General features: G+C 38.7%; 1 protein-coding gene across 2 annotated transcripts; it reads left to right on the forward strand.

Moving 5' to 3' along the window:
* Window positions 1-375: 375 nt before the first annotated feature.
* AGR3 (anterior gradient 3, protein disulphide isomerase family member) lies at window positions 376-14,967 on the forward strand. Of its 2 annotated transcripts, XM_042044256.1 has the most exons (9): window positions 376-868; window positions 2,642-2,774; window positions 4,972-5,035; window positions 6,322-6,374; window positions 7,011-7,087; window positions 7,344-7,407; window positions 8,353-8,436; window positions 9,197-9,280; window positions 10,720-14,967. In XM_042044256.1, the coding sequence occupies exons 2-8, from the start codon at window positions 2,669-2,671 to the stop codon at window positions 9,244-9,246; spliced, it is 498 nt and encodes a 165-aa protein (XP_041900190.1). In that variant the 5' UTR covers window positions 376-868; window positions 2,642-2,668; the 3' UTR covers window positions 9,247-9,280; window positions 10,720-14,967. The 2 variants fall into 2 exon arrangements, with proteins under 2 accessions (XP_041900190.1, XP_041900189.1); XM_042044255.1 differs by lacking the exon at window positions 10,720-14,967 and having other exon boundaries at window positions 377-868; window positions 9,197-10,677.
* The last annotated feature ends 9,595 nt before the right edge of the window (window positions 14,968-24,562 follow it).

Here is a 24,562-nt window from a genome sequence, read left to right on the forward strand (position 1 = left end):
TTCAGTAATTTTGGAAAAAATCTATGTTTCTAACTGTAAGAAGTGTAACCATACCATCCATATAAACAAATACATGGGAAAAGAACCAAAAGAGGGTTAGTTCTGATTCCCCTGCAAAATCTATCCAAGGAGGAGGAAAAGGGTGATCCGTTTCATTCCTTCTTTCTGCAAAGATGATGAATAAAAGACTTTTCTTGTATTTATCAAGTTCAGTAAAATTATATCAAGCATCATGTCCAAAAAAACAGACATTTTTGAACTACAACTCCCAGTAGCAATAATCAGGCAGTTTAAACCATATTCTTTAAATAAATAATTTTATTTCCCTCTCAAAAAAAGAGAGTTTGTTTTATTTTCTAATTACACTTCTCTACACAGAGTAACCCTTGTGTCTTCCTATTAGGTTCGTTCCTATCTTCAAGCACCAGTGAACTCTGCCATTCTCTGGGAACAAAAGCACCTACAGTTCCAGCTTTCATTGGTGGTTTCTTTTTTCACTGGACATAAGCCAGACTCACACTGTTTGAGGGGGGAAGTAGCAGACACACATAAGCCACTATTTATTTCCAATGCTCATACAAGACACCTGATACAAGCCAAGATGAAGAGAAATGCAAGGATTCAGTGTATAAGCATGGGAACTCACAAGAGAGACAGATGGAGGCATGGCAGAAAAGGAAGGGGGAGGGTGGAAACACATTAATTTGGTTTGCAGCTCAAAGGTTCCTCTCATTTTTTCCCCAGGTGAATGTGCTGTTGTTGCTACTCAGAGACCTGGGCAGCTCAGGTGTTCTGTGCTTAAATCACTGATTTTTAACTTACGAGTTCCAGGAAAAGGACCTTCAATCAGGAGAACTGGTCGCTGCTGGTGAGCAAGTATTTCTCATTCTTAACTCTCCTTTAGTACAGCAACAAGGTTTGGTTCACAAATACTTTACAAGCCTAGTTATACAAAAAGACAAATGATAGATGCATAGAGGTTAGCTAGCAAATGTTAGTTCTGGCAGGGAATTGAAGGCAATCTATGTGGCGTTGGCTGTCCTTTTTTGCTCTGAATCAATTAAGTAACATTGGATCATGTAGCATCAAAAATACAGAATATTAAATTTAAACTGCCTCCAGCTGCAGTTCCAAAGCCCTCTTGATTTTCAATAGGATGATAATCAATTATTAAGCTTCAGATGATTATACCTGATGATTTAAAGAGATTAACACTTTGATTTCTTTATGGATACATTGTGAAAGAATACTCACTACAAAATGACAATTTTTTCCCTAACTTTTGCATATTTTAATGTACATTATTTTTCTCCAGCCTCCTGAATAGAATGCATTTCTCTTATTGAGATTACCAGTTATTGGAAATAGAGTTTTAATTTGTTCACAAGAAATTTAACTACTAACAGTGATTCTGTGATGTTAAGATGTTCATTAAAACAGTACTTTTCATGCATCTCAGTCCCAAAAAGTATGAAGCATTTTCTTTGGCCAGTGCCCAGGGTTGTAATTCCATACTAATACCACTTTTAAATTCAAGTTAGGGATTTTCTTTATCAGTACAGGCACAAATGTCTTGGGGGATTTTTTTTTTTTTTTTGGGGGGGGGGTGTGGATAGAGGGTCATTACTGTTCATTTGGTTTGGGTTTTTTTTATTTAAGTCAAAGTAATTTCTCAGTGGGGCATCCTGGTAGCTCTTAAAACCCAACCTCTGAAAAGTGGAATCTCCAGTGAGAAGACTGAGTGATATCCTGGCCTACATGCATTACATTTTTTAACTCAGTTGAAAACATCCGATATCCACCTGAATATCAGAGCTTTAATGCCTAAAGGTGATTGTACCGGCAGAAATAGACTTATCAATTAAAAACTATGTGGCTTAATAATGCTTTCTCTCCACTCTTGCTTTTGTTCTCTGACTTCTATCAAAAGTTTTTATCAGAAGTTACTGAATTTCTTATAATGATCTTTGTCAGGAAGAGAATACTGAACCAGCCAGAAACACTGATTAATTGTTTTATTCAGAAGGAGTTGAGCTGAAATTCAGTGTAAAAGATGTAATGAAGAATGCAGAAATTTTTAAAATTCTCATCATGAGAAACAGCTGAAAATTTATTTGGCATTTATCTCACAGTCTTTAACATCCTGGCTCACAGAGTGGAGACTTAAAAAATTACCACAATGTCAACATTTTGGATGAATTTGACAATTTAAAGATTATTATACTTGGGGGCAAATACTTGCCAATATTCCTACTTTATTAAGAAGGATATTATGAGACATCTTTTGACAAAAAAGCTCCGAAGTAAAAAGAAAGAAAAATTCCATGCTGTTACATTTCACTGAAATTAAAAAACCTGGAGCAGAGTCTTGAAGTTGTTGTGATCCAATATTACAATATTGTACTAGTTCATGAGAATCACATGGGAACAGTACCCTGCAGCCTAATTTTGACAGCTGACAGTAGCATTGCACAGAACAACTAAGCACCTCCTGTCTGCATTTTCCTTACAAAGGCAAGCATTTCTAGAAATAACCAAAAGTGTCTCTGAAGTACAGATTGTTAGTATGCCACTAACATATTGATCTACACTGCACCAGGTGACAAATCCATGTGACTAAAGCTGTTTCTTTGTTTTCCAGTTTCCTTGTCGCATTGGAAGGGAAATAATGCTCCATTCTACATTGTCCTTGTCCCTCCTGCTAATTGCAGTCACTTCCAACCTTGCAATGGCAATTAAAAAGGAAAAACGTGCTCCTCAGACACTGTCAAGAGGTATTGTATATTCATTGAATGTGAATGAACCTCCTTACCTCATCATGTAGACCAGCAAATATTTTTATATTAAATGTACATTTATAGAATGTATATATATATACACATATATGTGTGTATCTATGAAACATACATAGAATGCACATTTATACTTACTGAGGTGTGTTTCTTTAGTGTTAAGTTACACTCTAAGTAATACATATTCTTGTTTCATGTCATTTGACTCTGGCAGTTTATTCCTAAGGATATGACTGAGGGCCTCATATAACCTGCATAATTTATATAAGTCATAGTGACCTACCAGAAGCAAATAACCTAAACTGAGTCTCTCAAATGAAAGTGTACATGTAGGACTATCAATGGAAAAATACTCTTTTATAGACTGTTTTAAATATATTTTATTATTGTAACCTACCATAACTCCAGTTGCTATGGAACAAATTTTCTACAGACCCATTCTTGTACACAGAACAACAGTTGGAACCACTTCTGGGGCTTTCTGCATGTCTTTTTTTTTTTTTTTGCTTTTCATCAGGTATCCACTGCAAAGCATGACTGTGTGTAATTCACTTCCTTGTGGTACATAATTTTCAACCTGGATGTTAAATAAAGACCCTGTTTTAATTTATTTATATCTGATCAATCCTTATAAATACAAGCAGAAAAATAACTTAGTAAGGTCTTTTTCCCTTCCCCATCTGTCTTCTCCTTTTGGGACTATTCAACAAAAAAATCTCCATCTTCCTTCCTGACCTCTTCTGCAGGCTATGCAAAGCCTGCAGATCCCACACCTCTGAGGTTTCCCTATCCTGGCAAAGTTGCACATGTCTCAGAGGTTCCATCTGAGCCTAATTGCTCTTAGACCACTTGACAAAATCATGCAACACCTGGACTAGCCTAAGAGAAATTTCAAAACACCTTTTGTAAGCAGTATCCCTGGGGAAAGGTTATAATCAGTCTGGGATTGATTGCCTAGCTTGCCTCAATCAGGATTTATTTTTCCCAGCATAAATGGACAAAAAAAGTTAACAAAATCTTTTACATTCTGTCAGTTTTGGGGGAAAACAAACAAACAAACGAACAAAAACCCTACAAAGAAGTCACAGAAAACAGATGTAACTTTTCTGATTTCAAGCCTATTGGGATGCCTTGAGCACTTTACCTGTAATTTTCACAGACCAAAGGAGAATGCTTAAACATGCTGCAAAATGCCCCTTGCTGACTCCTCTGTGCAGTTATCTGCATCAGGAGCTGACAGCGGCCAGGGTTGGGAAGACACTGGTCAGCATGCCAGAGTCCCACCATCAGCCAGACAGACCTGTGTACTGAAAGAAAACGTGATCTAGAAGCATCACAAACAATTGTCCTGTGAGAAATCCAACAGCAAATCTGGGCTGGTCCAAGCACTGTCTAGACAGCGCAGAAGAAACAGAGCTGTAACCTGGTCCAGACATTGTTCTACAATTCCCATGAGAGCTGTCCTGAATGGAGCCACGCTGCCTAGAATGCAGGGATCTACTATACAAGTACTGGCATCCTGGGGAGCTGAAGGCATAAAACCAACTGGACAATTTGCTCTTTGAGATCTGTGCATCCCCAGCTATGGTTAAGCTATGGAGCTGATGTTGTTAGGATTTTGTTTCCGTGGAGATTTTTATTTAACAGCCATTCCTTTATTGAATTATTTAATTAGATGAAGGGCTTGCGACTTCAGGGATTGAAGTTGCTTTGGAGTTAAGTGTATATTCCAAGACTGTTCTAATGTCATTCATATTAAAGTTGATCTTATTTGAGCTGTCATATTTTATTTTTCTCTCATTATATCCCAGCTTCTCTTTAAGTCCCAGGGTGGATATGAAAATCTGAGATAGAAAGGATTTGGGTGCTGATTTAGGGACCTCTGAGTATTTAGAAAGACAACTAAAAGCCTATCAAAGGATTTGAACTGGATACGCAACCGAGATTTTTGGGGGGTTTGGTTGTTTGATTGAGCTTTTTTTAACCTTTCAGTGTCTATATTGGGAATGAAAAATTAGCATATCCACAATGTTAGAGAACCTTCACGTAAAAACCTCCAATCTTATTCGTGTACAACTGTTGATACACATTTAAAAAAAAACCACAAGGAGAAAAAAAAAGGGAATTTGTTATGAGTTACTTGGCTGGCCAGCAGCTAATCCTTTTGTTTTATTTCTAGGGTGGGGAGATGAAATTACGTGGGTACAAACTTATGAAGAAGGGCTTTATCAAGCAAAGAAAAGGTAAGAGATTAAAAAGTAGTATGAAGACAGTGTTGTTACTCCATCTTGCCAGAATATACAATAATGAGACAGAACAAAGAAACACCATGAGAGCTGTTCTGCAGACCACCCAGTTAAATAAAACAGACTCTGTCTATAAATAAAAGGCCTTGTAGGTCTCTTATGACTCTGAAGTAGCATCATGGGCCAATAATGTAATGCTGTCATTTCTTTGGCACAAAAGTAGTGTTGTTATTTGAATTATCAATCATAAATAGAATACCATAATTTTTTAAATTACATCTATTGTGGTTTAATATCATGTACTTCTGATTACTTCCTTGAAATCTGTTACATTTACTCTTGCATGGTGATCTGCTGCCTCTGATATTTCCCCCAACACTTTATTAGTTGGAATGTGTTTGTGGCCCATCATATTCACAGTTTCTCACTATCTTGGTAGAAATGGAAGTTCCAAGCTCCCTCCTCTCTGAGACTCAGCTGCAAATACATTTGTGAATTCATAACAGTACTTATTTAAATATCTTTTACAGTTCATTGTAGATCACAATAGTGTAGCATGAGTTAGTGCTAAATTGAAGGCAAGTTATTTTTAAAACAAAGGACAATTAGTTTCATGTACGCTGTGTGAAAATGGTTAGAAATTAACAACTCCTGACACTGAAAGCAGACCAAGCAATGTAGTAACCAACCTGCTGAACAGTAAATATCTTTTTTAAAAGTACAGGAGAAAATGCACAGAATTTATGTTTTGACGTCCAAAATATAAAATTCTAATATTTTACCAAACTATTTACAGAAGATAAATGATATACTATATATCTCTTCAAGAAAGCTTAAAACACAAGGAACTTTTCATGGGAAGTATTTGATGATAAACCCAGTCTTATAAAATCTATTTTATTCCAATTCATATGTATTTTTTTATTTTCTTAATCCTGGAAAAATTCACACCTAAGCAACATTAAATACCTATTTAGTCTGATTATTTACTACCTGAGAATGAAATTATGGTGGAACTGTTGTTTCTTTCTTCTAGAATCTCTTGCTATAGACGGCCTATTTAGATGTAGAAACTCCATTCCTCTATTTCCTTCTATTATGAAGTGTTTATGCTCTCTTCCCTTACTCAGAAATTTCTGTAATATTTTACGGAATGTCTATATGGTTTTGTTGTGGGTTAACATAAGATTAAATGCAATTTTCATTTTTCAGTCTGCTAGTAAATCACCCAGTTGAATACATGTCAAATGACCTAACTACATCTTTTATTATTATTAATAAAGTAACAAGCCACTGATGGTAATTCATCATTTGGAAGACTGTCAATACTGCCAAGGTAATTTTGATTTTTTGTGTGTCAAAATTTTGTGAATATTTTTATAAGAAACTGACCCTTTCTATATATTTGCATTGCACTTACTGAAAATTATTCAGAGAAACAGGTAAATGAAAATGTATCTGAAAAGTGAAGAACTTATTACCATTATTTACAAAAACTCCACTATGAAACTACTCAAGAATAATTCTCACTGCTGCTGTACTGCTATCCTGAATGCAGCACTCATCAGTTTAAATTAAGAGGCACAGATTTGCTACTGACTCATTGAACAGATTTAATATTGTTTAGCCCTCCTGAAATGGTAACTAAAGAAGGAGGCAAGGACAGGGCTGCTGAAATTGATCTAACAAGAATTTTCTGAGAATAATGCACTTTTGTCAAGCCAAGACACGGTATCCATTGAGACAACAGGCTTCATAAATAACAGAAGAGAGCTTCCGTTTTCATAGCCAGAGGTTGTACTGCCATAGGCGAAAAAACCCCCAAGAGCATAGAGCCCTTAAGTGTCTCCTCGGGAATGTGAATCAGCAGAGAAAGGAACAATGTGGCCCAGTCTCTGGCCAATGTGGTGCCCAAACACAGGCAGAAAGGCAGAGTTTGAGATGGATTTCAAAGTGATCCTGTCTTTTCTAGCACTGAAGAAAGCTTTCGCAGAAAATGAAGAAATACAGGAAATGGCCCAAAATAACTTCATTATGCTGAATCTCATGGTATGAAGGGTTTGGGATGATGTGACTGTATCTTTTCATGGTCTGTGTTTTCTCTTTCTTTGTCTTGCTTTTTCATGTCATTTTAGCTAACATATCTGACATTCTAGTTATGTAATAGAGGCATTTGTGCATGTGTATTCACACACAAGTAGTACCTATTTGGTTTTGTCTTCTGGTACAAGGTTATTCACAGGTGGTACTACTTCAGCAAAGTTTACAGAAATATTTTAACAACTATCTTTAATTTTTACACCAGCATGAAACCACAGATAAAAACCTGTCACCTGATGGACAATACGTGCCTCGAATCATGTTTGTAGGTATGTAAAATATTTATGTATTGGCAAAGTTGTGGTATCTGCATTATACCACTGTCCTCCTTTGGGGGCATCAAAAAGATTCATTTTGCCAAAGAAAACTTCCTCAGATTACAGATATATCCTGGAGGGTACTAATCTGAGCTTGAGAGCAAGATGCTTAAAAGTCTGTTAACATCTGGGCTTTTGTTCTCTACGCTTCTCGCTAGTGTTGTCACACAAAGCTTACTGAAAAAGCAAATATCTGACTGAATGTAGATGTCTATAAAGTGGACATTACCACAGAATAAATCAATGGTCAGTGGCATCTAAGAAACGATTTACCCCATTGTAAAGCTGACTTCTGGAATGGATCAAATTAATTATGCCCCAGAGTGCCTGTTCCTTTTCACTCACTGTACAGGGAGCCTGGAGTGCCTAGCTTTTGTGATGGCATTCAAAGTTACACCCACAAACAGACAGAGAGCAGTGTAGTTACAGACATCAATAAATTAACAAAAAACTTGGAAGGGTAACTGAGAGAAGAGATGCCCACAACTTGTTCCCATTCTGGGAACATGAGGAATCAGAAGATTTTCATTCCGAAGGCTCTAGGTAAGTCATGCTATCTATTGCCATAGATAGGCATGACCCTCACTACAAGTGCATCCAGTCAGATTAGCCTCTTCTGATGTAAACTCAGAACCTGTAAAACAGGATATTTTTCTTTAAATATGAATGAAATGCATGTGTAACCTAGCACTTAAAAGAGCTGTGCAATATAAAAATGAGCATTAGCTTTTGTTTGGGATTTCTCCAAGTAAAGAGCAGTTGGTTGGAACAGAGCGTAACGGCCTCGTAATTGCTGCATTGATGAAATCAGAAACAGGGCTGCCAGAGCAATGCCACACCGTCACCCTCAGCTGTTGTGGGAATGGAAGGCAGTGTTTAATCCAAATACTTTTTCAGACCCATCTCTCACAGTAAGAGCTGATATCACAGGAAGATACTCCAACCGGCTTTACACGTATGAACCACAGGACATGATGTTCCGTAAGTGCCCCTTTGCTGTGCTACTTTGCATTTCACATTGTAAGAAGCCAGATACCCCCCATCCTGATCACTTGTGCTTCAGAATCCATTAGGATCTCAAAATAAAGAATAAATACTGTGTGAGAGCATTTGCAATAAATTATAATGGTCTAACCTGTTCTAGAAAAACAATCACACCCATTGTCCCATTGAATTTATTGGGCCTACTCAAGTAAGAAAAATTGAAAGATCATGGGTGAGAACCATCAGGATCACGATCTGTGCAGTTTTATGGAGAATGGTGAAAGTCACTATGCTCAAAAGTATCCAGTTGTACAATATAAATAGCCAGTGGTGGGAGGGAATCAGTAAAGAAATGCTGCTGGTTACGTCCATACCCCTAACAGCCATATTTCAGAAAGGAATGTGATTTTTCAGGTTGAGCCTGTTCTTACTCTATGCCATCTATTTGACACCAATGCAGTATCTCAACACAAATACACACATCACATCTGATTACCAGGCTTGCTGTTGAGAAGTGAGGAAGTTGAAAGGAGTCTTGTCAAATCCCTTAAGTTAAACATTTTGATTCATGAATTTTTTTACTTTTTGTTTAATATCAATAACAGAATTTTCAAAATAGAAATCTCTAAAATACAATGTGGGACCATAAATCAATTTCAGTGTGAATAACTTACTAAATCAAACTAGGTGGCTTTTTTTTAATTGTACAAGTGTACTTCTAATACATTTTCACAGTTCTTATTTATTTTTCTTTCAGTAATAGAGAACATGAAGAAAGCACTACGCCTCATTCAGACAGAACTGTAACCAGCAACAGTGAAATGACCATAATCTCTACAAGGTGGAGCTGCACCTCTCTGTCTCTACTTGCAAACTGAACTTTTACCAAGCAGATTTGGTATATCAGATTTCATAAGAAATGTATATGTGCAACTTGGAGAACAAAGATAGGAAAACTATAGCACCCATTTGGAAAACAAGAGGAGAAATATATTAAACACTTTGAAATTAATTCTCTAAATAACTGAAAATGATGCTTTTAAGTGCAGCAAATTCGAGCTGTATTTTAGCAATCCAATAATGACTCTGTTAGGCCAGCCAGCTATGACTTCTGAAGAGGAGTTATAAACAATCTTTTTGATGTCTATTTGTAATTCATTACATGAGTTAATAGCTGCATCTTGGCTCCCCATTTTAACTTTTATTGCAAGAAGCTTATTAATTCTTAGTGTACCCCTGCTTTATACAGTAACTTCTCATTAAAGGAAACTTTGCTGTCAAATCAGACCAGAAAGTTCATGCTATAAATTTTGGAATAGCTTACATAGGAAAAAAACAAATAAACAAACAAACAAACCAACACTGTTCCAGGCTTAGCTTTCCTCTGTATAATCCTTTAACTTTTATTGTTGTAGCTGAAAACAGAAGAGACTGAGCATGCAGTCTCAGTGAGGTGATAATAATCAAAGGGCAGCTACAGGTTTTGCAACAATAAAGATACAGTGAAGCAAGAGAGATGGAAGGAGATAGACCGAGAACTCCAATCCTGAGGCTAAGTGATGCTGAAGTCTGGCATGGGAAAAATGAGGAGGTTTATCCTAGCTCTTTTCATTTAAATGACACTTGAGTTATGGGAAGCTCATCCCAAGTTGTTCCCTCCTTTTCTGTAGCATTCCACCATGAAGGTGGCAGCTTATTGAGGGAATCTGAACAAACAAAGTCTTCGCAAAATTTCCAGAGGATCACCGTATGCAAGGGTGGACACCCTGTTTTGAGTAAAAAGCTAAAGTCAGTTGAAATAGTTTATTATCCCAGAAATGTGGTTTTTTGTTAGAGCAAAATAGTCAGCCCTTCACCTGCAGTAGGAGCATATATGTTGTGTTACATGTAAAACATCTGTGTCATTTTTTTGTGCAACCTGCCATCTGCTGTGATGCTGCCTGGGTACATACAATAGATGAAAGAAGGCTCTCAGCAGGAAAGCTTTGCTAATTCACAATACCTTGTATTAATATGTCATGAGTGAGTTATATTGCACACATCCACATCTTCATAATTATGCAAAATTTGCATATAAGCATATATTCCAACAGAGTGAACATAAATGACCTGTACAGTAAAAGAAAAAAATTTTGTTTCAGTCATTAGCAATGTGTTGTCTTTACAATCAGTATGATGTTTTTAACCTATCGGAAAAATGCTAGAAGTAAAATTAAACTGCAAATCTCATTCCTTTGATTTGTGCTGAGCTCTATTCCTTTATGTCTTTATCTGTTCCAGATTTGGCAAGATTTCCCAGTCTGTGGTCATACCTTCTTTTGAGCATGCCAGAGATATTCTGGAGAACGAAATGCAAGCTAGCTGCCAGAGATCACCCAGGGTGGCCATGACAGCCATTCATCTTCCTTTTCTCCAGGCTAAACAACCCCAACACCCCTAAGCCACTCCTCATGAAACTTGTGTTCCAGACCCTTCACCAGATTCATTGCCCTTCTCTGGACACTCATCTGCCTTGTTGGCCTTCCCCCCAGTTCTTACCCATAAACTCTCAACCCTGTCACCACCATCACCAAGCTCTAGGCAATCAAAACTCCCTAACATACGGAGTTACCCCACTGCCTCCCCTTCCTTGCCCGCCCCTTTTGAAGAGTTTGTAGCCATCCACTGCAGCACTCCAGTTGTGCCAGTCATCCCACCATGTTGGCAATCTACACCAGTTCTCCTGCTTCACAGTGGCTTCCAGTTCTTTCTGTTGGTTGCCCATGCTGCGTGTGTTGTGTAGATGCATTTCAGTTGGGCTGTTGATCCCAATATATATAGTGGCAGTTGATCCTGCCACCTTTTTGAGGGGAGAAGCCCTAATTCCTACATGACCATTCCCAGGTACTTCCATGGTTTCTAACATCAATAACTCTTGTGTCTTTGCTGCCACATGGCTCTATCCCCTACCTCCACTGAGAGGGCAGACCAAAGGGCCTCACTAGCATGCTGTCCCTCAAACATTTGTGTGCCACTACCAGACTTAACTCCAGTGAGCCTGGTTTTATCCCCTTCCCTCTTCAAAACCAGTTTAAAGTTCTTTATTCCTTTAGGGGATCCATTCATAAGCAAAGAGGTGGCTGTCAAGAATGCACAAAGCTGGAATCCCAAAAGATTAGTGATAAAGTACCACAGTCCAGAGCTTGCTTGGTCTCAGGAAAGCTGAACTCCATAATCTGTCTCACCTCAGTGATGTAAAAGGAAATAAATGGTAGAATTACCACTTATTGGAATTGTGGAAGAAACAAGTAATTCAAGCCCTGGTCCTGGAAGGCTACTGTTGTTCTGCTCATTTTTGGCATTTGATAGTGAGATAGCAGACAGGAAACAAACTGTGTGAATTAAAATAAATAACCAAATTTTCAGAACAGTGCAATGTTCACTGACTTAATCATCAAACAAAAGTTAGCCTTTAGATTTACACTGCAGTGAAGGTTATTTTAACATTTGAAGAAAATCCAGATTCATTTCCAAAGGTATTATTAATAGTGATTGCATCTGTAACTTCGAACAGTATTTGCTACTGTGGAAGTTTGTAACAGTTTTAACAAACCACTCATTCAAGCAGAGAGTAGCCACTTTCCAGAGATACCACAGGCATATGAGTTATGCTGTGTCAGATGAAATCTCTTTGCAAAGTAACTAAAGGGGATTTCACCCTCTTTACATTCTCAAATCCCCATAAGTACCATGCTGAAATCTGTTCCCAGCCATAGCCTTCAGAAATGGGACTAAACCTCTGAGATTCTTAAAGACTCAGATTCAGTCCTTTTGGTGGAGCTAGATATTCAGGTAAAAAAAGGCCTGTATGCACATATTTTTTATTCACAGCTTAGTTCAACAGTCATCCTTAATTTTAGAGCTGCTACTACATTTCTGCCTTCTCTTTGAAGACTGTTTTGCCAGGTAATATTTCTCCTGATGGAACAGAAACTCAGATCTCAGATTAAAGTCACATTGCTCTGAGATAACATAGTAAGTCTGTAAACTGTTCAATAACAGACATAACATGATTCTTTCCCCTCTTTTCCTCTGAAATGAATGGAATGATAGTCTGCTCCTTCTTTTATTTCCTGCTTTTCTGCTTGCACACCACACAAATTTATTCACAATATTAGGGGGCAGATTTTTATTTATACTCTTTACTTTCCACTTTCTTAAGGAAAGAGATGGAAACTGTTCCTTTTGTTTCTTGATTATCTGGAACTGAACCAACTAGGTTAAAGCTGAAGGCAGACAATAAAAGACTGAAAATGTGAATGTGAGAGCAGAAGTTGTTTTACACAGAATAAATTCAGTCATAGTATAAGGACCAATAGATGAGAAAACCTACCTGTGTAGACTGTGTGCTTTTACAGAATTCATAGCCTGTATTCTCTATGATTAGACGTTAATATCCACACGGGCATAATGCAGCATCACCTGTGGAAATTCATGTTTTTTACAAAAAAATTTCTGTTTTACCTTTGGTATGACCATAACACATTCTGGGAAGCAAACTTTACTGCCACCTGTTCACAAATCCGTGTCTACTTTACTGTCTGGGCTTATCTGGTGTAATCAGACCAAGAGTAGACAAACAAACGTGGACTTAACGTCAGTGAGGTGAGGCTCAGGAATCTGAGAACTGACAGAACAGGATCCTCCCCTGTGTATCCGTCTCAGCGCAGAAAGGCGTTGCCTTTTCCAGGCAGATGGCTGATCTATTGGTCTGTAGAGCTAAAACATTTTCCCATGTGCAAATATTTGCACTTGACCTGAACAAAAGAAAAGGCACCATACCTTTGTGTACCGTGGACGTGAGAGACTGGGACACCTCAGCAAAATGCAAAAGTAACTTGATCTTACAGAATAAGACTGATATAATTTGGTTTGTTTCATGTACTACACGTGTTCTTGCCAAAGGCTGACACAGAAATTTCCCAATGCTGAGATGTCCTCCACACAACCAAGTCACTGATTTGCTTCCTTTTGTTTGTTCCTTTGTTCAAATGGATGTACAGATCGACAGTACAAGTCAGAAGGAAATAAATAGTCTCCATGGAAATTAAAAAGTCCAAAACCTCCAAATAGAAGGGGAGGAATATTTACTTTTCCGCCAGAAAATCTACAGAATTTGCAGTCTATCTATTAATTCCTTTTCCTTGCTGCTCAAGATGCTCATGCAATTCATGACTTGCCATCTTTGGTTGCTGCTGTGCATTGTAAAGTAACTGACCCCTTAGTCACTAAAAGTGGATCTATTTCAGCAGACTGTTTTCTCTTAGGAGGTATCAGATATTTGCTGATCCCTTTCGAATCAGAGAAGACACACAAAAACAGCAGTTTCCCCTATCTTTGTGTAATTAGAAAAATCCCAAATAAGCAGAATCATCTTTTAGTTCACACTGCCATATCAAGAACTGAATTTTGAAATTTCCCAATAAGGCCAACTCCAGCAGACATTCATCAAGTCACCCTCTGTACATGTCACATGGCCTGTGAGAAAGAGGAAAAATACCATATGCAATAACTTTTCAAGTTTAGAAGACTCAAAAGACAACACTCCACATGGAGTGTGTTGGTGCTTAGACTGTGTTACCGTTTCAGGAAAGAGCCTAAAACTGCTTCAAAAAGATCTACTGTGTCTTCTGTTACCTTTCTAAGGTATCACTTCTTACTCCTTCTCACACCCTGCATGTCCCCAGGTGATTGTTTGTAAAAGGCTGGCACACAGGAACCCACCCTGCTATTTAGCACCCAGCCAGCTGCAGAGAGAAAAGTTCACGGATGCACAAAAACCACTGGTTTCATTGCTTATGTTCATATACGGGGAAGAGATCAGTGACTGCCTGGAGAGGAAGCTACACCCTACGGTGAGGAATATTGCACAGGGCAGAGAGAAGAGTAGCCTTGCTCTGCTAAAGGGTTTTTTGCTTAAAGCCTACAAGCAGTTGGGGCTGTGATTTTACACAGTACTTGAGCATTTGTATCAGAGCATAAGAGCGGAAGAAGAGCTCATATCTTCCAGACCTGCACTGCTTCACTTGGAAGACAACTCCACAAACAATATTTGTTACTGTCATCAAATATTTTAATATACACATTCCCACTGAGGAGCATTCTTGCCCTAACTGAAAAAAGTATTCCCTCATGGCCTCAATGGCTTAATTCTCATTAATTTGTATATTCTCAACCTTGACAAAAAAACCCAAAAAACAAAAAACAAAAAACAAAGGAAAAAAAAGAAAAAGAAAAAAAATTCCTAAATCCCATAATGAATTCAAAGATTCAGAGCAGCAATAATCATCCTGGACCTGGAGACTAAATCTTTCCTTCCTTGGAAAAACGCACTTTCTTATTTACCTACCAAACAAATTAATACACAGGGAGTCACAGTCCAGTAAAACTGTATTATGGGCTGTCCTGCATTCTTGGACTAAAGATATGAGATGTGGAACAACTCCATTAAAGAGAAATAAACCTTTAGTGTTTGTTTCACTGTTTATAAAAGCCAAGACACAGATTTGTGGATATTTCACAGAGAATTTTAAATTAATAAACATTATTTCACATGCTATTTCTAGAAGGCAACAGTGCAAATTTGAAGTGTTTATGTGGTAGCCATTTTATTAACACCATCAAGTATGACTACTGGGGATACCTTCAGGCTGCTTTTCCTGACCAAACGTGTTGACTGCACAGATGGTGAGCTGAGGTTGTAAAGCCCTAGGTACAGCTATAGGGCATTTCTGAGCACAAGAACCAAACACCTTAAGCACTAGGCAAAGCTGTATCCACAGGCAGGTGTGCTGCCTGAAGGTGTCCTACCATATGGAAGCAGCATTAAAGAGACTGACAGCTCCTTTGGTTATTTACCCTGAAGTGAGTTGCCGGAGCTAAGGATGTTTAGCTTTCCATATTTTTATACAGAAGGAACTAAAACACAGGCAGGCTAAGATCATGCAAAAAGCATGTGGCAGGTCAAGGAAATGAGGGTGCTTTTATCCAGCTAATATTAATGGAAAAAAGCACCAACTAATTAGCACTGCCTCTTTCTGACTGTGAAATCTGTTCTATCAGTCATTTGAATTCCTGAAGTTAAGGGAGAAAAAGCATTGCATTAAGACAAATGAAAGAGAGCATCCACAATTTTGTAACCGACACATAAACCATAAGACCTTTCCTTCCTGCACTAAAACAATCCAAAGCATGCATGTCCTTTGAGAGGATGACTCACCAAGAAAGCTAAAGAAAAGTCTTCCTGCTATATAGTTTCATAACATGGTCTACTGAGCCATAAGCCCAGAAGTAACAATGTCTTTGAGGAAGAGTAAATTCCCAAAATACTTTTGGTAAACATAACTCCACAGTTCTAGCTACAGTGATAGAGGTTTTTTAGTAGCTACCACAGGTCCAAGTAAAGTTGAAATTCATTTAAAGAAGAAAGTGTGGTTCCAAGTCTGACAATAGCAAGCACTGCCAGTGCCAGTAAATACTTTGGCATTATATATATTTTAGTGATGTTGGCTCAATATGTTTGTGGCAGTATGCTGATAAATGATGAAAATGTTCAAACTACACAGGGACTATAGGGGCAAGTTGCTAAAAAGATGTCAGGCTCATAGCCACACTTTGAAACAGCAAAGTTGAAAAACAATCAAAATCTCCCATGAAATTAATTATAATAATTTAAAACAGTGCAGAGAAAGTTAAAATTTTTATCTTTTTCTATGCACAATTTGTGAATGTATTGGCTACACTCACCAAATTGAGAATAACTAATGCACTTCTAAGGGTATTTTATTTATGGAAGTGTAGATTTGCATGATGATACAGGGGTGGGGGAAGAACAGGTGGCAGGATTATGGCTCCCATCCCTTTTGTGGGTAACCAGCACAACTGGGTGCCTCTCCATACTGCCCGTCCACAGACACACATGGCATGGGGAACAACTGGGAGGAATTAGAGGTCTGTAAGTTGCTGGGCTTACTAGGACTCTAATGGAAGTGTTCAAGGCCAGCTTGGATGGGGCCCTGAGCAACCTGGTCCGGTGGAAGGTGTCCCTAACCATGGAAGGGGATTTGGAACTAGATGACCTTTAAGGTCCCTTCCGACCCAAACAGTTCTGTGATTCCATAGGGTGAGGTCAGAACTCAGCTCCAACAGCAGCATTTATTGCTGATGTGAACACACTTTCCCTTTTGAGCCATTATATTCCTCACATGGTGCTTGAGGTGAGGGATTACTGCACAAGTAAAATGCACTGGTTCTAGTCAACAATACTGGCTCTGCTCTCTTCCCTTGATGAAGGGAAGATATGGTAGCTGTCATTATTTTTCTCCTTGGTTCATTTTGACACAATTAAACAATAATCATAATCCCTTGATTGTTATGAGCCTATCTGAAGTTTAACAAGTAGCTAAATGCTAGTTGGCCTTGTACAAATTTGGGGGCAGAAGCTTATGTTTCAAGGGCAGAGTATCCACTACAGCCTGAGGCAGGTGGCAGGAGAAATACAGGCCTGGCACTGTATCTACCAAATATGAAGCTAACTTCTTAGAGAAAACTCTCTTAACTGGAGAACAATTGCCTCAGAGCAGAGCCTTGGTCTTCAGTGTGCAACTAGTTATTGAGTCCTGAATTTTCTTCTGGGTTATTTTCTCTAATTTGGGAGTATGACCCCAAAATCAGATTAGCTGTTAGCATGAAGTGCTTTGGTTAGAACAGATGCCTGAATTCCCAATTGGTACCTGAAGGGGAGTGTGCACAAGCTCATGAGGACCTAACACTCCCTGGGATTTAGCTACACATCAAGTGCTTTCATGCAATGCAAGTACCTGTCTGGAACATGCTGTCTCTCCTGTACTGGGAGGTAGTATTTTTAATGACTGATTTTATTATCTATAAGAAGGATATAAACTTACTGTATGAAACATCAAAAATATTGCCAGTGTGTTTCTGCAGTTAAATTGTGAGAGATTATAATCTCTTGTTATAAAAAGCTTGATATAGAAAGGCTGCCTCCTCCTGGCATATATTGGTTCTAATCACTTCTTTATGCACCTCTTCAGGCAAAAAAAACATCTCTAATTATCCTCATAATTACCATGGCAATTACTGTGTGATGATCACAGAAAATTTTCAAATTCATCTCCTATATAAGCTAGACTTTGTGAAACCAGAGTAGAACAGCAAATAGAGATTAGCTTGTTTAATGGAGAAAGGACAGCTTTTACACACTTGAAGTCACAATGCTAGGCAAGAGTAGATCCTGAATGAAATGCAGATTTCTTCGTTAATTTTAGGTGTAAATCGATGAAGTAAGTGGTAACTTATATAAGCAACTTACATAAGTGCAGCCATTCTACACATTACACTTGAAAAATGTATTCTCTTTCTACAGCTGTGTTTTTTCCTTTTCATGTTGACAAAACCACTTATACCATATAGACCTAATATTCATCTTTATGTTTCAACCAATTATTTGGATAAGACAGCAAGAGAGACTATAGCTGGGCATGATCATTTAGCAACCCATGCTACTAAATCATGAGTTAATTTATTGCAAAACATTGCATACTAAGGAACATAACAGTGATACACTTCTTTAATTTGTTTTTAAAATGTGCACATGCATCTCAATTCACCTGGTCATTGTTACCTTGTCTGCACAAAATGTTTATCCTCCCTTGATTTAAGAGGAAAAACATGAAAGAAAGCAATGTCAAAAGTAAGACTGAATTTGGAAGACAGAAGAGAAAGGAAGGATAAGCTATTCATTGACAATTTCCTCTGTATATCTTAAATGAGGTTTTCCTGAACTCGAGCCAGAATTAAGCCAGAAACTAAAGCCTTGAGGCTGTCATTCTCTAGGAGAAAAGCGTGAGTCAGCTGTCAGTGGCTGCCTGGGGAAGGGAGGGTCATCACTGACAGGTATTTAAGACAAATATTGTAACATATAGTCTTGTCCTACTCAGTGGAAGATGGAGTGACACAGGCTGTAAAGAACAACAGTGCAAAATGTGCCTTCTTAGATTCTTTTTTCCATGCACTCTATACCCGGGGAGAGAAAAAAAAAGAGGTTTTTATATCAAAGAGATGCTGGTCTGAGTTACTTTAAACTGCCATTTCCCTGCACAGATTTGCTAGGGAAGGAGCTCTGGAATCTGGCCTCCGCATTTACAGTGATTACACATTGTTCTCTCTCTCATATCTCCAGGCCATTCAGCTCCCTTATGTAAGTAGATTGTGCCTATGTCTTGGTCCTTCCTGGGATGAAGAAGGAAAGGAATTGTGGGCATGACCAAAGGAAGACCACCTGGATTAATTGAGCTGGTAAATGTATCAAAGAAGTCAATAATGTAGTTTCTACAGCAAGGGGTATAAATACGGAAATACTTCTCCAGTGAATTTCTCTCATAAATGACTAGAAAATTATTTTATCATCAGGACACATAATCTAATACTCATAAATCAGAGGAGTTTTCACAACCAGAGAAAAACTGCTATAACTAAAACATTTATTTTTAGGTAAAACTATAGGTATGATGGGGGTTTTTTTCACTAAAACAGCACTTTGTGCTTTTCTGAATTATAAATTCAGTTGCAGAATTAAAATAACCCAGAAATGGGCATGTATCCATGACAGCAAGCTTCCAGCCCGTGCATAGAGTTTTGATTGTTGCTCAGCATTTCTTTGTCATTGGTTTATTATATTACTGATTCCATTCATCTTCATTTAGAGATCCCTCTTTCTGAAACACCTGGGGGAACAGAAGTGGGCCAAGCCCTTCACAATGCAGCTATTCACTATGGACTCTGCTAAGCAGTTGCTCAGGGTTAGTCATGTCAGGAGTGGTTGCAATTGTTCCTACAGAGTTTGTGGGAGGCTTTGTGGGAGATAACAGCATCCTTTCCTACACTACAGGAAGTTCACACCATAAACATGTGTATCACTGCCCTGACTCTTTATTTCCTCCTCCACCACAAAAGTGCATCCAGGCAGGAAGAACTGTCAGTGACCACCACACCCTCCCTTTTTGGCACAGAAAGCACAGGGCAGATTTCTTCCATTTTCACCACATGATGACTCCTTTGTTTCATTGAGGACCCTGAGCATGGCAGGCAAACCAGTCCAAGCTCCTATCTGCTTTCCCCTTGTCTCCAGCATCCACCCAGCTAAGCAAACAGGGCAAGGCAAAGCTGTGGTCAGCTGCAGCAGCAGCCAGCCTGCACAGAGATGCCACTCCCTCTGCAGAGGCACAGCTTAAGCTTAATTTCCAGAACACATCTATCCTCCCAGGTTGGTTTGCACAAAGCAGTCTGTGTCCCTTAATTCTTTTCCACAGATACAAAACCTTCACTGAATGCACAGCAGGGCCTCAGCCTGAGCTGTGAACTTAACATGAGCAGCTCAGGGATCAAAGGTCTTACTGCACATTTACAACACAAAAAGAGTTGTCAAACAGTATGACAAGAATGATCAAGCATTCAAGAATCATTCCCTATCACTTTATTTGATAGGATAAGCTGTTTCGTATGCTCCCTCAAGACCAGAATATTACAGAGGGCAAGAAGGCAGAATATTAATCTTCAATAATCAGGCAAGAAGGAAACAAATAGCCTGGATCAGAATTACAGCCATCCCCCAGCGTGGGTATGTTTAAGGGCTTTGTGGAACAGGCTACCATGTGAAAAACCTCCCAATAGTCCTGCCAGTGCAGAAGCTTAGTGCAATTGTTCAGTCTCTCATTTCTGAGCTCCTCACCACAGCAGCACAATTAGAGCCAGCACTGAGGCACTTCTCAGGCCGGGCTGGCAGGGCTGACCTCCTGCCCTCCACCAGAGAAGCAGTGATCTCAGTGAGCACCAACCACATCATTGACATTGTGCCAGGCATTGTAATGAGACAGCATGCCGTTTGTCAATGGGCAGATTCATCCAACTTGGCGGTCCCCAGTTACAGGCATGACTTACTTGTTCAGAATTAATTGACACAGAGGAGAGCAGGGTTGCCTGTTGACCACAATGGAAAGACCCTCTGATGGACAGTCTTGATGTCCCTCTTCACAAAAAAACCTGAGAAGTCCATGAGGCTTTTCAATTTTGCAACAGTGAGCAGTGGTCTTAATGGCTATCAAATGTCTAAAATTATGACCACCATGAAAGAAGCTGGTTTCCTGTTCCCAAATATTAACTGAAAAAGAGGCCTTCTGCATCACTGCTCTGGCAAGACCCTCCCTTTGTCCTTTCTGGAGTCTGCATGTGTATAGTGATAGATGGATAGATAGATAGATAGATGGATAGATGGATGTATGTTTTTAAAATGTAGATTTAACAATTTCTGGATTGGATTTTAATGATACACGGAGATTTGCATTAATTGAAACAGTAAACAGGAATAAAAGTACACAAGATTTGGGACAGGTTTGAGATTTAGGACAAATTATTTAAGACTAATCAACGTATAAATAATTGCTTAATACTAAAGGAAGTTCTTTGCAACTTAAATTAGCAGGAGCTTGACAAATTGAAACTGTCATGGATAAATATAGCATGGGTATATTTATTCCCTGAAACTGTTCTTGAAAACATTAAGTCAGTCAGGAATAGGCAGGCAGCCACTCACAAGCTGACACGTTTTCTCTCCATCAGTAAAAGTGATTTGAAAGGGATTTGCATTACAAGAATACTCAATAGATTTGCTATTGCTTAGCACAACATGCTGCAAATAGAACATCTGCAGCAGACTTATTATCTGACCTAGGTCATCTCCTGATTAAACATATATAGATTGGAAGAGATTAGTCATTAAACAAAGTAGAAGTACAAGCCAAGCCACTGCTTACATGAAGAAACTATATCCAATTAGCTTTGCAAGTGAGCTAAATGCAGGAATTAAGAGGACGGTAGTTCCAGGACACTTCCGCCAACACATCCTGTTCAGGATGCTTGAGCACACACCTGCTACACCCCTGCATTATATTGAGTTATATTTCCATATTCTGTGCCACAGGGACAGTATTTCAAAGATTATTAAACATTGACACCACTGTAATTGGGAAAAATTAAGGATGAATTTAAAAACTTGAGTCAGTAACAAAATGTTGCCCAGCCACATTGTTTTCAAACCAAGGGTTATAATGACACACATATGCATTGTCATGCCCCAGGTCATTCAGGGGAAGGGCTGAGATCTCACTCTAAGCTGCCACTTCTGTTCAAAGCCAGACCCCAGGAACTGGACAGGAACCAGGACACAGCTGAGCACTCACACATGACACAAAGTTTGTACCTCAGACAGCTTAACTTTAAAACCATGTCTGGCAGAAGTGAAACTCTTCATATAGACCTGGTGAAAGAAGGGCTACTCAGCACTACAGCAAAGCTGGCCTGAGAAGAAAGGGGAAGTTCTTCAGTGACTGAAAAAGACTGTAGGAATGAAGGCACCTAGCTAAGCAGTTAACTGATTACCCATAATGGGAAGACTGGTGCATTCCATCTGTCATTTTGACAACATGATCACTCCTCTGTCCCAAATAACCCCAGTGGTGCTTAGGCCAATTTTTGCACAGTATTATATCAGATAAGCTAAGATTTACCACCCAAAAGGAGAAGCTTTTCCAGACATTTGTGTGGCTGTGCTGTGACCTGCCAATTCCTTCACTGCTGTGTGTACTTACAACACTCTGCTCCAGTAGCTCTGGCATAGGGGACTCCATCAACCTCACAAACACCCTGTGCTCTCACATCTCCATTTATATAATTTCTCTTTTTGTTATTAAAATAGTAATCGTTTGCTGACACCATTTCATTGACACAGTTTTGTAACTGAATTGATGTATATGATTAATTTTAGACCTTTACAGTTGCTTGTTTGATTTCATCTTTGGAGGCGTGAATGGTAGAGCCCCAGAGAAAGACTGGATTCAAAGCGTAGATGTCATATTAAGATGCCCCACAAGAACTCTGGAATGACCCAGGTTCATGTCCAAAACAAACTCCTTCAGAATGGTAGAAGCTGTAGTCATTGTGCAGTGCTAAACACCTAAACCATGTTTAACAAAGTGTTTCTAATCAACAAGGACATGAGAGTGACTTAGTAGAAAGTAAGTTTAGAAATGGTAGGCACAAAATGCAAATCCGGGTTGTAGATACAAGTGTTGAGTCTGATACTGCTCAGAATTCAGTGGCATTTTGTCCTGAAGTTGCAGGTTGAATGAATAGCAATTTTTAAAAATTGAATCTTTTGTTCAAACATTTTTAAAAGCCTCACTACACTTCAAGGAGCCCTTAAATTCTCCATTTTACTCTGTAAGCCAAAATCTATTATCTGATTTTCTACCAAGAGTGGGAGACTCTATGGAAAATTACAAATTTCATGTGTCATACTATACCTTACCCCACCATCTGATTATGATTTAACCAATTCCATCTAACCAATCTCCCACCAGACTGTTCAACTGGTTAAGTCCTTCCGAAAACATAGACTTTGTAACTGACTCATGCTTTCACTTGGAGAATTCTTCACACTGCCAGTTCTTACTGGATCTCCACAAGCAGAAACAGCACAAGCAATCCTCTGTGACAGTCTCATTTTGGGAAGTGAAGCCAAAAAAATTACTTTTTCTAAACCAATTTTTACTTCAAGGAGAAATTTTGCAAAAAATCTTATTTTTCATATCCGAACAGATTTTTCTTTTTTTTTGCAAAATGACAATTTGACACAGAAAAATCCAAGTCTTTGATCAAGCATGTGTTTTTAAAATTACTTTTTTTGTTTAAAATGTTTGGTTGACAACAAATAACTCTCTGGATCCCCAGCCTCCCCTTCTAAAAAGCTTGCCTAAATCACAGTTTTCATTCTTCTGCAGAAGTCTGAAAAAAAAATATAAAATGAATGAATGAAAAAAAAGTGGCCTGAATCTGACTCCACTGTTATTTTGAAGTTGCATGGTGCAGAACCTACGAATAGGCCCAAAGGCAGGGATAGCTCCACTGAAAAAAGAACTAGTGTTATTACTCCAGCCTCCAAATGTGCATTAATTTTTCCAAAATATCAACCCTGGCACCTGTAGCAAATGGGCAAAGAGATGCTGGTGGGTTTTTCATTAATATCTTTGCTAAGTTTATGACTTAGTGTGAACTGGACAATAACACAATCTTTAAAATATAGAATAGGATAACAAAACCCCCAAAACTTTAGGGTGGAGCTTTTATATGCTTTTAGTTTTAAATCCAATTCATTTCCTGTTAGAAGAATTGCAGCAATATTTTTGGTACAACTTAGCTGCAAGCTACTGTTCAACCAGAAGAGTCAACCCAGCACTAACTTTCATCCATCTCAGATTTGCTGACTGAGAGCTGCGTTCCTGCCTTAGGATGCCCTCTCCAACACATTCAGAATGCAATACCATCTTGCATAGAACACACAGAGAGAAAGTAAAAGGGTATCTCCCTTCATGGATAGAATAAAGCCTTTGCCATTTATCTGCCATAATATTTAAACCTCTTTACTGTTATACGCTACAGGTAGGCTTGCTCGCTCTCTCTCGCTCTCTCTCCCCCTCTTTCCACTTCCCTAGTCAAACTAAAGGTAGTAAGTAGGATATTTTGATTATTAATTAAACAAAGCCACTCCCAAATTGCTATGGTGCCACAGAGCAGAGAACCAACGCCCAGGGCTACTGCTATTAGAGATTCCTGCTCGCCAGGTCTGCGAGTCATCCTGGGTGAGACTCGTACACAAGGCAGATTTCAGTGAAACCAAGCAAATTGGAGAGTAGCACTGTTCTGGAACTAGTTAGAAGGCTTTACAGAATTCAGTTCCACCACAATGTACCTTCCACTTGAACCAAAGCATTTTATCAAGCAAGGTTTCTATATAAAGCAGTTTGCAAGGAGAGCTGAATTTATCATACCAGCTGATGCAGTAAAAGCAGAAAAAGCAAAGGGTGTTCAGTCTGAGATTCACTTGAGGCCTGACTTGTACATTAGCATTCCTCTACAAAGACCAAAAAATGGCCTTTTGACAAGTGGCCAAGAGCAGAGCTTGACTTTAAAATTTGTAGAAATAGCGGTAAGACAGATGCATATAGAATTT

The sequence above is a fragment of the Corvus kubaryi genome, unplaced genomic scaffold, assembly GCF_017639235.1.
Source record: "Corvus kubaryi isolate FWS band 111438036 unplaced genomic scaffold, C.kubaryi_AGA036_p1.0 37398, whole genome shotgun sequence".
Lineage (NCBI taxonomy): Eukaryota > Metazoa > Chordata > Aves > Passeriformes > Corvidae > Corvus > Corvus kubaryi.

Coding starts and splice junctions, on each gene's coding strand:
- AGR3 (XM_042044256.1), top strand. CDS start 2,669: ATGCTCCATTCTACATTGTCCTTGTCCCTCCTGCTAATTGCAGTCACT. Junction 6,375..7,010: donor AGACTGTCAATACTGCCAAG/GTAATTTTGATT, acceptor TGTCTTTTCTAG/CACTGAAGAAAGCTTTCGCA. Junction 8,437..9,196: donor ACCACAGGACATGATGTTCC/GTAAGTGCCCCT, acceptor TTTTTCTTTCAG/TAATAGAGAACATGAAGAAA.